This window comes from Gekko japonicus, unplaced genomic scaffold, assembly GCF_001447785.1.
Source record: "Gekko japonicus isolate JY-2015 unplaced genomic scaffold, Gekko_japonicus_V1.1 scaffold916, whole genome shotgun sequence".
Taxonomy (NCBI): domain Eukaryota; kingdom Metazoa; phylum Chordata; class Lepidosauria; order Squamata; family Gekkonidae; genus Gekko; species Gekko japonicus.
The window spans coordinates 532,865-544,972 of NW_015164697.1; the positions used below are offsets into that span (position 1 = coordinate 532,865).

The 12,108-nt window shown below is 48.3% G+C and overlaps 1 protein-coding gene across 1 annotated transcript in view; it reads left to right on the top strand.

Moving 5' to 3' along the window:
• MTOR (mechanistic target of rapamycin (serine/threonine kinase)) overlaps positions 1-12,108 on the top strand; it is a 106,115-nt gene that overhangs the window by 15,535 nt on the left and 78,472 nt on the right. Inside the window, exons 12-21 of the mRNA XM_015409471.1 lie at positions 125-330; positions 1,528-1,650; positions 1,828-1,917; positions 2,038-2,130; positions 2,359-2,493; positions 2,936-3,065; positions 4,766-5,016; positions 7,918-8,004; positions 10,813-10,980; positions 11,866-11,978. Coding sequence (XP_015264957.1) covers positions 125-330; positions 1,528-1,650; positions 1,828-1,917; positions 2,038-2,130; positions 2,359-2,493; positions 2,936-3,065; positions 4,766-5,016; positions 7,918-8,004; positions 10,813-10,980; positions 11,866-11,978 — 1,396 coding nt within the window. The remainder of the gene's footprint in view (positions 1-124; positions 331-1,527; positions 1,651-1,827; positions 1,918-2,037; positions 2,131-2,358; positions 2,494-2,935; positions 3,066-4,765; positions 5,017-7,917; positions 8,005-10,812; positions 10,981-11,865; positions 11,979-12,108) is intronic.

Sequence of the window (12,108 nt, forward strand, 5' to 3'; positions counted from 1 at the left end):
GTAATTCTCCTGGACCAGTTCTGCAGGGTGTTACAGTTCAGTAGTTTTTGTACATTGAAGCCCTAGGCATATATGGTCCATCCAGTGCTTCCAAGCCCCCACCATTTCAATGTGCTCTTTACAGACCCCGACATCCGATACTGTGTGCTAGCTTCGCTGGACGAGCGGTTCGATGCGCACCTGGCCCAGGCCGAGAATTTGCAGGCTCTCTTTGTAGCCCTGAATGACCAGGTGTTTGAAATCCGTGAACTGGCCATCTGCACCGTGGGCCGACTGAGCAGCATGAACCCCGCTTTCGTCATGCCGTTTCTGCGCAAGATGCTGATTCAGGTAATGGGGATGGTAGAAGTGGGTGAGATGTTAAGGCCCTCCCAATTCCTCCTTCCCTTCCTCCTCAGAATGACCACACACAGTTCCTGGGAAGCAGATTGAAGGTTTCTGTGTGTGAAGTAGTGTGCCCTTGGTATGGAGGACAGGCAGTCTTGGGCCTGTCCTCTGAGCCAGTTGCAAATTAACTAATGTTCCCTCTGAACTGTGGAGTCCTGTGAGCAAAAATTCTACTTTGTGAGCAACTGGCATTAAAGTTGTGAGCAAGCAATTTGGTGACTGCATCAATCAGTTTGCTCCGGAGCCCTCCTTCCTGAGCTAAGACAAAAATGTGTGAGCCGGAGGCTAAAAAACTGTGAGCTAGCTCACACTAACTCAGCTTAGAGGGAACACTGAACCCTTTCTCCTGTTTGTGCATCATGTACTCTGTGGTAAAGCATTATTGTTATTTAATATATTGTCGAAGGCTTTCATGGCAGGAGTTCATTAGTTGTTGTAGATTCTCCGGGCTGTATGGCGGTTGTCTTGGCATTGTAGTACACATCCAGTTACCATGTCAGATTACACAGGGAAGCCATTGAAATTCATAAACATAAACACAATTTCAACAGGAAACAAGAGAGTTTAAAAATAAATAGGGCATGGTTTCCAGTCCTGAAAAACACAACATCTCTACATCTTACAACAGCACTACAGATAAGGTTAGAATTTCAACAGCCAAAAGAACCTCCTCAGGAAAGCTCCTCCATTAGCATGTCACAGCCTGGGAAACTCCTACAAGATAATGACTCAGCCCTACCCCACCTTCCTGAGTAGATGTAAACTACCTGCCTACCATTTTTCTTCTCACACTGACACAGAGGATACTCCATCTTTCTGTGTGTTTTACCTCTGAGGGTGACAGTCACAGCTGCTGGTGAAACATTAGGTACTACAGTGCCAAGACCATCGCCATACAGCCTGGAAAATCTACAACAACATTAACCATTGTTTACAATTGTATACCTGCCCGGTTTGTTCATATTTTGGTGGTGGGTTCAGGTGGTGTTTTCAAGCTGTAGCTTACAATTCGTCCCCGTTTTTGAAATACCATCTTATGCTAGCATTGTTTGTTCTTGCATAACTTTCTACCCTCCATTCTGTCTGAAAAAACCCAGCATCTTCCACGTATCTCCAATGACATTTGCTTTTCCCCTCCAGATCCTAACTGAGCTGGAACACAGCGGTGTTGGCAGGATCAAGGAGCAGAGCGCCAGGATGTTGGGTCACTTGGTCTCTAACGCCCCGCGGCTTATTCACCCCTATATGGAGCCCATCCTCAAGGTAGGGCTTATGGGCAGATATTTGGGATTCATGCCTTCATCCTATGAGTGATTCAATGGCTGCATGCAGCATCTCTGTTACCTGCAAGGGCATGGAAGCACTGGCAGCATGAGTGTTTTGTCTCAGAGCTCCCCCCCTCACTACCCAAATCTTCTTATTTGTTACGTCATCCCACAGGCGTTGATTGTGAAACTAAAAGATCCCGATCCCGATCCGAACCCTGGGGTGATCAATAATGTCCTGGCTACCATAGGCGAGCTGGCGCAGGTAAGCGAGGCTATTACTGGGTTTTGCTCAAGCAAGGATCGCTGCCTTGTGGCAGTTTGTGACATTGTGGTGTTGACAATGTGCCCGTAACTCTTCCTTCCACGGCTGCCCCTTCAACAGGTGAGCGGGCTGGAGATGAGAAAGTGGGTGGATGAGCTCTTCATCATCATCATGGACATGCTCCAGGACTCCTCCTTGCTTGCTAAGAGACAGGTGAGCACCGGCTTTTGAGTTCTTGGGGTCGTTCCTCTCTGGTCCTGGAAGGTGGTACACACAAGCCTTGGGCGTACTCGTGCTGTTCCTTCCTGAGACAGCCGCTGCAGGCTCTGAGAGTTTCGATATGTCTAGGATAAGAGCTGGGTAGACAGATGACTGCTCGGTGGCTTCTGTACCTAGTTGCAACCCCTCCCCTTTGTTCCCCTTCCTGTGAATCTCTTCCAGGTGGCCCTCTGGACACTGGGTCAGCTGGTGGCCAGCACTGGTTATGTGGTGGAGCCCTATAGGAAATACCCAACTCTCTTGGAGGTGTTGCTGAACTTCCTGAAGACAGAGCAGAACCAGGGCACCCGGAGAGAGGTTAGAATTTTGTGTAGTCATTTTACTTAATGGATTCATGCTTATGAAGGGTTTTTTGGGGGGGTTCCTTTGGGTATTTCTGCATGTCTGGAATGACAAGGCAAAGAGAGGAGAATGGAGAGAGTGAAGGTTGTGTGTGTGTGTGTGAGAGAGAGAGAGAGAGCAAGAGAGCAGAAGATGGATAAAAGTATCAGGGAGGTGTGCATGGCCCCTGTGCCTTTTTACCCCAACTGCTGGTATCCCACCCCTCTGCTAATTTCTTGAGCTTTCACCACTTATTTCTCTGACATTTTTGTCAATATCAAGTTCCTCCTGGATGCCGGACTCCATATATTATCTGCTCTGCCCGCAGAGCTCCTAGTTTGGCAACACAACGTCGTCTGTTTTGCACTGGGGATGCTGCCTTCAAAGCACTCTGACCCTTTGCTTTTCCTCCCACCAGGCAATCCGTGTCCTTGGTCTCTTGGGGGCTCTGGATCCCTACAAGCACAAAGTGAACATAGGCATGATAGACCAGTCACGGGACGCATCAGCTGTCAGCTTGTCGGAGTCCAAATCCAGCCAAGATTCTTGTAAGTTGACTAGGAACAGGGAGGTCCTGGCTTAGCCTTTTTTCTAGGTATTAAGGGCTTTCCAAAACAGTCGTACCAACATATGCTTGTGAACAGGTGTTGACTGAGTATGGGATTTTTAAACTCCCCATGAGGGTAGGAAGTCAGAGTGTGGATCTGAACCTGGATCTCCCAGGTCCTGGTCTGATACAGACCAGGGTACCACATTGCCCCGTTGAAGGGCCTCACCTGATATGGGAGCAAGTGTGGTGCTTTGGACCGAAGGGTTCTCTGTTTGAAACCCCTTCCACAAAAAGTCGCTTCATGTACTATATATATATATTAGACACATAAAAATGGATTGCCCATCCTCCTCTAGGGCAATGGGCTGTCCAAAAAATTCTTTGAGCCATCTGGTTTTAAACAGCACAGCAGCCTCTCCGTCCAAAGAAATTGTGGCTGCGTTGGCACGGGGAAGGTGCCCGTGAGCTCCCTCGGGACACGTTTGTTTGGTTTTCCTAATTTCCTGTCTCTTGCCTGTTTGCGTAGCCGGTTTCTGGATCAGAAAGAAGTTAAAGGTGCTAAACCACGATGGGGTGTGGCTGCACAGCTGCAGGCCGCATGTTTGCTTCAGTCACTTCTGTTTTCCCTTGTGCGGAATCTGCTTGAAATTATTAGTGATCTGGGATTTTTGGGGGGGTTGAGCCCAGTAAACCTGTATGCGAAGGCTGGAACCCTTAAAGCAAAATATGTGAAAGGTTATAAAAGGAGCACCCACCGATTTTTGGAAGCGGCACTCTTCTAGAAGTAGGGTGGGCAGTAAGAATTTGAACATGCCCAAGCTGAAGGAGAGAAGAGAGCCAGCAGAAGTCAAGGGGATTATGAGCCTGTCCAACTGTTGTCGATAGCCTGAAGAAGTGAGCAGTGACTCACGAAAGCTCATACCCAGCCACAAATTTTGTTAGTCTTTAAGGTGCTACTGGACTCTATAACTGGTTCAGCTTGTAAGATTTGCTGAGGAACTGAAAAGCCTCTTAAAACTGATACTTAGAGTAACTATTTATCAGGAAAATTATTAGATGTGTATATACTTGCTCAGATTGTGAAGTTCCAACAAAGAAGGGGTAGAATTTCTCTCCTACACAGCTGCTTGCGTTCTGCTTGAACTAACATTAGCAGAATAAACCAGGCAAAATAATAAGAACTGAAGAATGGTGCACGCAAAATAAAATGATATATATTTGCATATTTGGTGCCTGTCACAAAATTTGTCACCTACAGATTTTTCTCCTTCATTTTTAGTACTGGCCTGACTGAATTTTATAAGCCCCTCCCCCACCTTTCCTTTCCTGAGTTTGGTAGGCAGTGTTCATCGTTTGATCCACTTGCCTACCGTACCCTTTTTACCCTCACAACAACCTTGTGCGGATAGGTTAGGATGAGAGCAAGCATTCAGCTGGCCCAAAGTCACCAAGTGAGCTTCATGATTGAGAGGGCTATGCACTGTGCCATGCCAGCTCTTAATAGATATGGGGTGCTGGCAGATGGCAAAGGCCACACAGTAGAGAAGGAGCACTGTAGGGCATCCAGTGGATAGGGTTTTGCACTCGTGTCTCCCATGCCCCAAACCCAGGTGGCGTCTAAATCAAGTGTGTGTGTGTTCAGATGCTGCTGTGGGCACATACCTGGCACAGGTGGTACACTAACTCCCTCCTTTTCAGCTGATTACAGCACCAGCGAGATGTTGGTCAACATGGGCAACCTTCCGCTGGACGAGTTCTACCCAGCCGTCTCCATGGTAGCGCTGATGAGGATCTTCCGTGACCAGTCCCTGTCCCACCATCACACGATGGTGGTCCAAGCCATCACTTTCATTTTCAAGTCCCTCGGGCTCAAGTGCGTGCAGTTCCTGCCTCAGGTCATGCCCACCTTCCTCAATGTCATTCGGGTTTGTGACGGTGCCATCCGGGAGGTGAGTGTGCCCTTGTATGGCTTTTCTCTCCCCCTCTTCCCATGTCCCCCCTCCCCATCCCCTGGAACCAGATTTCTCCTTTAAGAACAAACATGCAATTTGGCTATACCGGCATTTCAACCCTCGGCTGCTAGGCTTGCTGCAAAAGTGAGTTTTTTGCTTGTGCTTCCTGTGCTTTCTTGGGAAATCATGCGCTGCCAGTCATGCTTTCTTGCGGGCGCAACTGCTTTCTGGAGGCTTCCTTTTAACGGCTAGCTCTGCATTGGACTTATGTGTGGAACTCACCTCCCTGCCACAGAAAGGAAGCCTCTTTCTCTGGTCTAGCTTTTGCTGGCTCCTCCTCTCCTACCCCACGCCTAATCTTCAAATATGTCCATCTATAATGGGATGTTTCTCTTCTTTCCCTTCAAGTTGCCTTGAAAAGAAGAGTGTGAATTGCCACAACTAGCAGACTCCCCATTCAGTGTCTACCCAATTGCCACCACAGTTCCTCAAATCAATTTCCATTTGAAGGCCTACCTAAATAAAACCTGTGATTTTCACCAGGCTTACCAGATTTGGAACCCCGCACTCTCTCTGGGCTACCTCCTGCATACCATGGGCATGGTCTCATTTATAGAGCACTTCTTAAAATTTCAGGCCTTCCACGCACCTTTTCCCTTGTTTAGAGAACCCGTCCCCAGAGGGGAGTGTGTATTGGCAGAGGTCTACTGAGTGAGCTGGAATACTTAAGAGGCTGGAGTTTCAGTTTATCTGATGGGTTAGACTTTTCCTCTCTGGGTCAGCAGACGCCTCCAGCTGTATTTTAATATCTGTTGCTTCCTGAATGGGGTTGCAGCCCAGGAAAAAATTTAGACATATGCAAGCTCCATCAGAATTCTGTTGATTTAATTTAAATCCCTAAATTTAAATCCCATTGCTTTCAGAGCGACTCAGGCGCACAGCAGTCTCTGCATCGTGCCCTGCATGTGTGCAGTGGGCAGTTGGGAACCCTGGCATAGCATGTGGAACTTGGCATGCGCTTTTGGTGTCTGCTGTTACTGCATTGCTTTCCTAGAACTTTGGTCAGCACTGCCTACTCTCCCCCAGAATGAAATCACTCCGTGGATTGGAAAGGCAAAATTCTGGGTTTTGCTGGGTGCCTGAGTCTGATTTGTCCAAACTTCCTTGAAAGCGACGCTTTTTTTGCCTCCTCTCTTTAAAAATTTTCAGGTAAAAGAAGATGGTGACAGTGTACTGGGAAGAAGAGCTGAGGTGGGTACACATGACATTTAAACACCCCAAGCCAAGGCACTTCCTGTCTTGTGTGTAAGCATTTCATCATATCCCCAGTGAAAGATGGTTCCCCCCCCCAAAAAAACCCTGAGGGTTACATTTTGGACAAATGTAAATATGCAAGGGGTTTGCAAGGCCCATTAATTCTAATCAGCTAGATTTCAGTCCATTAGCTGCACCGAGACCAAGAAGATTTCCAGGGTATGTGCTTTTGTGAGTCAAAGCTCTCTTAATCAGTCAAAGGGAGCTTTGACTCTTGGAAGCTCATACCCCAAAGTCTTGTTGGTTTCTGAGGTGCTCCCAGGCTCAAATCTAGCTGAGCTATTGCAGACCAGTTCTGTTCAGTATGCGAAATGTAGCTCCCCTCCACCGGCACCGAAGCCTCTTCACCTCTTTGCTTGTTCACTCGCTCTTTCCTGTCAAAGGCACGCCTCCTGTCCTGCCATGAAATGCTGTACCTATAGGCTCCGTGTCTTCTGGCTTTCCAGCCCCCGGCCTCCTGAACCTGACCTGCAGCTCTGCTTGTTGCTCCTGTTTCTGCCAGTGCTGCAGAGCTCTTTCTGCCCCAGCCAAATACACCTTTCTCTTCCCTTACGAAAGCTGCATTGTTAGCCAGGAGTCTGTTGCTTACACTTTCTCCTAAGCAGATAGAATATCACAGATGTGGCTTGGCAATGATAAGGCACAAGGTTATCTTGTTCCAGCCTAAAAGACAGGATCGTTGGCCCCGTGTTCACTCCCACCCCTGGACTTCCCTATACAAAAATAAGTCTTTTGAGTCCTTTCTGTGATTCTTATTGGCTGGGCGTCACTAGAGGTTTGAACATCTGCTTTGTGTTCAAACTGGGATCCACCTAGTATTGTCTCCTTTGACTGGCAGTGGGTCTCCAGGATCTCAGGCAGAGAAACACAAGCTGCATATACCCTGTAGCCTCTGTCTGTTGCTCCTCCCCCAGCCACCGGTATTTGGCAGGCATAGACTGCCTCTGAATGTAGAGGTTCTGTTTATCCATCGTGGTGAATAGCCATTGATGGACCTGTCCTCTACACCTGTCTCTAATCCCATTTTAAAGCAATTTAAGTTCGTGGCTATCGCTGCATCCTGTGGCAGTGAGTTCCACAAGTTACCTCTACACTTTTAACCAGTGTCTTGACCCTAGCCCTTCCAGGATACAGTTTAGTTTCTTGCAAGTTCTTTTTTATTTCCCCACAAACACATCCAGGCACAGAGAGGGGAGGGGGATGTGATTTCGATATTGTGAAATACCTGGGTGAGTATGGCTGGTGGGTCAAGTCGGGGTGGGGGCAGCAGCACTGTCAAGTGCAGCTGGCAAAGTTCTGTGGCAGTCCAAGTTCTGGGGTTGTCACTTGCACGTCTGGATGTTTAGCCGCTACGCTTCGCTGCCATGCCTTTGGTGCGCGCACGCCTGAGATTCTGTTATGTGCCCAGGAGTGCCTACAGGCTGTATAAAAATGCCCATGAGATGCCAAGAGAGAAAGTACTGCCAGACTTAGAGCATGCCATCACTGTGCCGCGCATGTGCTGGCAAGAGCTTGCCTTTTGGGCTCCGTCTTGAGCTTTGCCTTCTTTTCTGTGAAGCCCCTCTTCTTCTTCTTCTTTTCCAGTTCCTGTTTCAGCAGCTGGGGATGCTGGTGTCTTTTGTGAGAAGCCACATTCGGCCCTATATGGATGAAATCGTCACCCTCATGAGAGTGAGTATGTTGCCCTTCAGCTCTGCGCCCTTCCGGAAGTTGCAAATCAGGCCGCCCGGAATCATAAGGGTACCGGGGGAGCTGGGTTATGCTGAATCAGTCCAGTGGTGGCCCAGTTCTGTCTTCTTCGACTGGTGAAAGAAAAAAAAAACTAGGAGAAACAAAATCCACAGGTAGAAAAGAAATGTATTCTCTGAAAACCCCTGATGCAATTCATGGGTATTGCTCTTATTTCAAGAGCAAGATATGATGGAAGGGTGTGGGTGTCAAGTTGTTTCCGGCTTACGGTGACCCTGTGAATTAATGACCTCCAGGATGTCCTGTTGTTAACAGCCTTGCTCTAGTCTGAAAGCTGCGGCTTCCTCTATTGAGTCAATCCATCCCTTGTTGGGTCTTCTCTTCCTACTGTTTTCAACTTTTCCTAGCATTATTATCTCTTCAGTTACTAAACTGGATTTTAAAACCACTGCAACTCTAATGTAGCACTCATTACAAGAGCGTCCCTTTAAAACAAAGAGGTACACATATCTATTCTCCAGCAGTGGGGGAAGTTATCTTGGTGGTGGCTTACTCCTCCCCCGTAATCCACAGGTGTGATGTACAAACACCAGGCAGGGAATTGTCCCTTGGGGGGGGGGGAGACCACTCCCTCTGGTTCCGATCCTGACAGCTCTGCTGGGTAGAGGTTGCTTCAGGCTTTTTGCTCTCTTCTTTGCTTTGTCTGGTTGGATCTGTTTTTTATTCCTTCCTTCCCCTGGTTTTGAGGTGGGAAGAGCACCTTTCCTTGAGACGGTGCCAGGTGACAAATGTAGAGGACTTTAATTTTGACAAGCGCTTGTAGGCTACACATAAGTGCAGCTTGGCGTCAGATGCCCCTGCACAATGAAATTTACAGGAGTGAACGGCATTAAGTCAAACAGGTTTATTAAGGTAGAGCTTTCAGGGTTTATAGCATCCAGGTTTTCTTTGATGTGGCTAGGGGGGCTTCAGAATGTGTAAAATGACTCTTTACAGAAATCAGACACAATAGGTGCTTGCTGTGCACTTTGCTAAGAAAGCAAAACCGTCTTGCTGAGAAAAAGCATTTTCCTTCCAGGGTAGCCCATGCAGGTCCTTCTGGCAGCCTGCCCTGGCAGCTGCGTAGCAGGCAAACACATTTGCAACCACCTGGAAGAGCGGAAGGTGGGAGAAGGACTGCGTTTCAAGGTAGCGCAGGGGAAGCATTTCTTTGAGGCTTTGCTTGTCAAAGAGAAATTGACCACGTATTGCTGCCCAAGAAGTCCGAAGAAGTTTCCTTTGCTCAGTTGTGATGTTACGTGGAGCTTTGTATAGCAAAACACTTAAGAGTAGTCAGGCTTACTTTGCACTCATCAGAGCTGGGACTGGCTGGCAGCTTCCCTATTCTGTCCTGCTGCATTGAGGTGAGGTCCACTTATTCATTTGATTTAGTAGCCCCCTTTTTGAAAAGAGGGAAGGGCTCCTTTTCCCAGAGAAAAACATCTCACTAGTGGGATGGATCTGCAGGATCTAGCCCAGTTCCTCAAAGCAGTTTATAGGATTTTAAAACACAGTCCTTGTGACTGTCTTTCCCTTCCTCTCCCAGTCCCAGTAACGTACGTGGTTCCACTATAGTTCATCGATTCCCCCCCCCCCCAATTTTGCAATCAAAGAAAACTCACTCCCTGTCCCCAAAGCATTTTTGGTCAGAGTTGCACATGCTTCCATGTACGTGCATGACAATCCCCATCCCTGTGAATGGGCCAGAAGTACAAGGGGGGCAGGAGTGCTTTTGCGTCCAGTATGATTCCACATGTGGACTCAGAAGGGCAGGTGGTGCCCTAGATGATGTGTGCTCTACCTCTTTCCTCCGACAACTGGAGATTTTTTAAAGTCCTGCAGCCAAGTAGGAAGGAGGCAGGGGTTGCTCTTCCTTGGCTGGATTTCCAATCATTTCTTTACTCTTATCTGTGTGTGTATGTGTGTGTGTGTCTGTGTGTGTATGTGTGTGTGTGTGTGTAAAACAGGATGTCAGCATTCTGTCTCACTGTAGAACAGCAAAGTAAGAGAATCTCAACTTGCCTGCACACTAACTGTGTCCCTGAGTTTGCCCCTCTTTGCTTTCCCCCTTTTGGAGGGAAAGCCAGTTTGGTATAGTGGTTAAGTGTGCAGACTCTAATCTGGGAGAACCGGGTTTGATACCCCACTCCTCCACTTGCACCCGGCTGGATGCCCTTGACCAAGCCATAGTTCTGACAAGAGCTGTCCTTGAAAGGGCAGATTCTGTCAAGAGCTCTCTCAGCCCCACGTATCTCACTGGGTGTCTTTTGTGGGGAGGGGAAGGGAAAGGAGTTTGTAAGCCACTCTGAGAATCCGAGGGAAGGGCGGGGTATAAATCATCCTCCTTCTCCTCCCTCCTCCTCCTTCTTTTGCATTTATTCCTCTTGGGGAGGGGAGGGATGCAGAGGATTGCGCTAGGAGAAATCCTTGCAGTAATAGCCAAACCTGCCCTTCATTGCGAATGTTGAGCAGTGCAGCTTGGCGGGAAAGGCACAGCCTGTCGCTATACAAAGGCTCTGTCATAATGAAGGGTGGCTTTTCTGCGACTCTACAGCAATGTTGCTGAAGCAGCTTTCGAAACCTACATGATGCTCCAGTGGTCCGATCTTTGCTTCCTCTTCCTGGACAGCTAGTCATTGTGAGGCCTTGGGCACACCTGCTGGTGTCACTTTTGGGTTCTGACCTGTACCGGGCTTGTTGCTGAAACAGATTGTAGTTGTCCTCAGCTTTCCTTTCTTCCCCTCCTTCTAGGACTTCTGGGTTGTGAACAGCTCAATACAGAGCACCATTATTCTCCTCATTGAGCAAATCGTGGTGGCCTTAGGTGGGGAGTTCAAGCTCTACCTTCCTCAGCTCATCCCACACATGCTGCGGGTCTTCATGCATGACACCAGTGGCACCCGCACCGTCTCCACCAAGGTGAGCATGATGATGAGCAGGCGGAGCAGTCCTGGGTGTCTCCTTTGTATAGCGGACAGATATGTTTAGGTGACTTCCTGGCTACAGTCCAAAGTCAGGTGTGGTGCAGAGATGGCTCCAGTGTGGTAACCATGGTGGAAGAGGCGGTGGAATCCAAGCAGCTTCTTTTTGGAGATCTGTTTACTGTACGAACAACTTTTGGGCATTCACATGCCCAAGGATAAAGAGCCTTAGATGTTCTTGTAGACATTACTCTGCAGGGTTTCCTTGTTTGCTGTAGACATGATGTGCTGGAATACATTCCCCACAAAGAGTGAGGTCATATGAGGTTATAGCCTTCTGGCATTGGGCATCTGTTGTCCACTGTAAATGCTCCTAAATAGACTATTGGCAAATGCATAGCACGGGGTCCCCAAACTTTTTGAGCCTGTGGTCACACTCGGAATTCTGACAAGGCATGGTGGGCACAGCAACAAAATGGCTGCCGCAGGAGGCCAGAAAATGATTGCCTCCGATCCTTGTGCTGCGGTGGCCCCTGCTGCCAAGGCTACATTTTAAAAAAATCTGCACAGCCTTGCCGGGCAACAGCCCTACCTGGCCTCATTCACTTCCTGAAAACACCTGGTGGGCACCAGAGAAGGTCTCAGTGTGAACCGCATTGGAGACCCCTGGCATAGTGTTTGCTGCATAGGTTTTTCCCACCAGTATACATTTGCCTGGGCAAAGAGAGTGATTGGGATTTGCCCTGTTAGCTTATATTCACATGAGCAGATGTTTAATGAGCAAGGCTGTGTGTGTTCTTTTTAGAAGCCTGCTAATGGATCAACTTAAAGCAGTTGTTTTGGAAGTGGCTATTCATTGGGGGGGGGGGGCTTTTATCTTCAGCTCCTGAATGCCATCCAGCTGTTTGGAGCCAACCTAGACGATTACCTGCATTTACTGCTCCCTCCTATAGTGAAGCTCTTTGATGCACCAGATGCCCCGCTAACGGCTCGCAAGTAAGCATCTGTCCCTTCTGTTCCCTCCCTCCTCCGCAGCCAGGCTCTGCAGATTTTTTGTGGTCTGCATTCCCCCTCCAACCATGTTCTCTTTCGTATCACCAAATGGGAAGAAAATGCTCATTTGAGG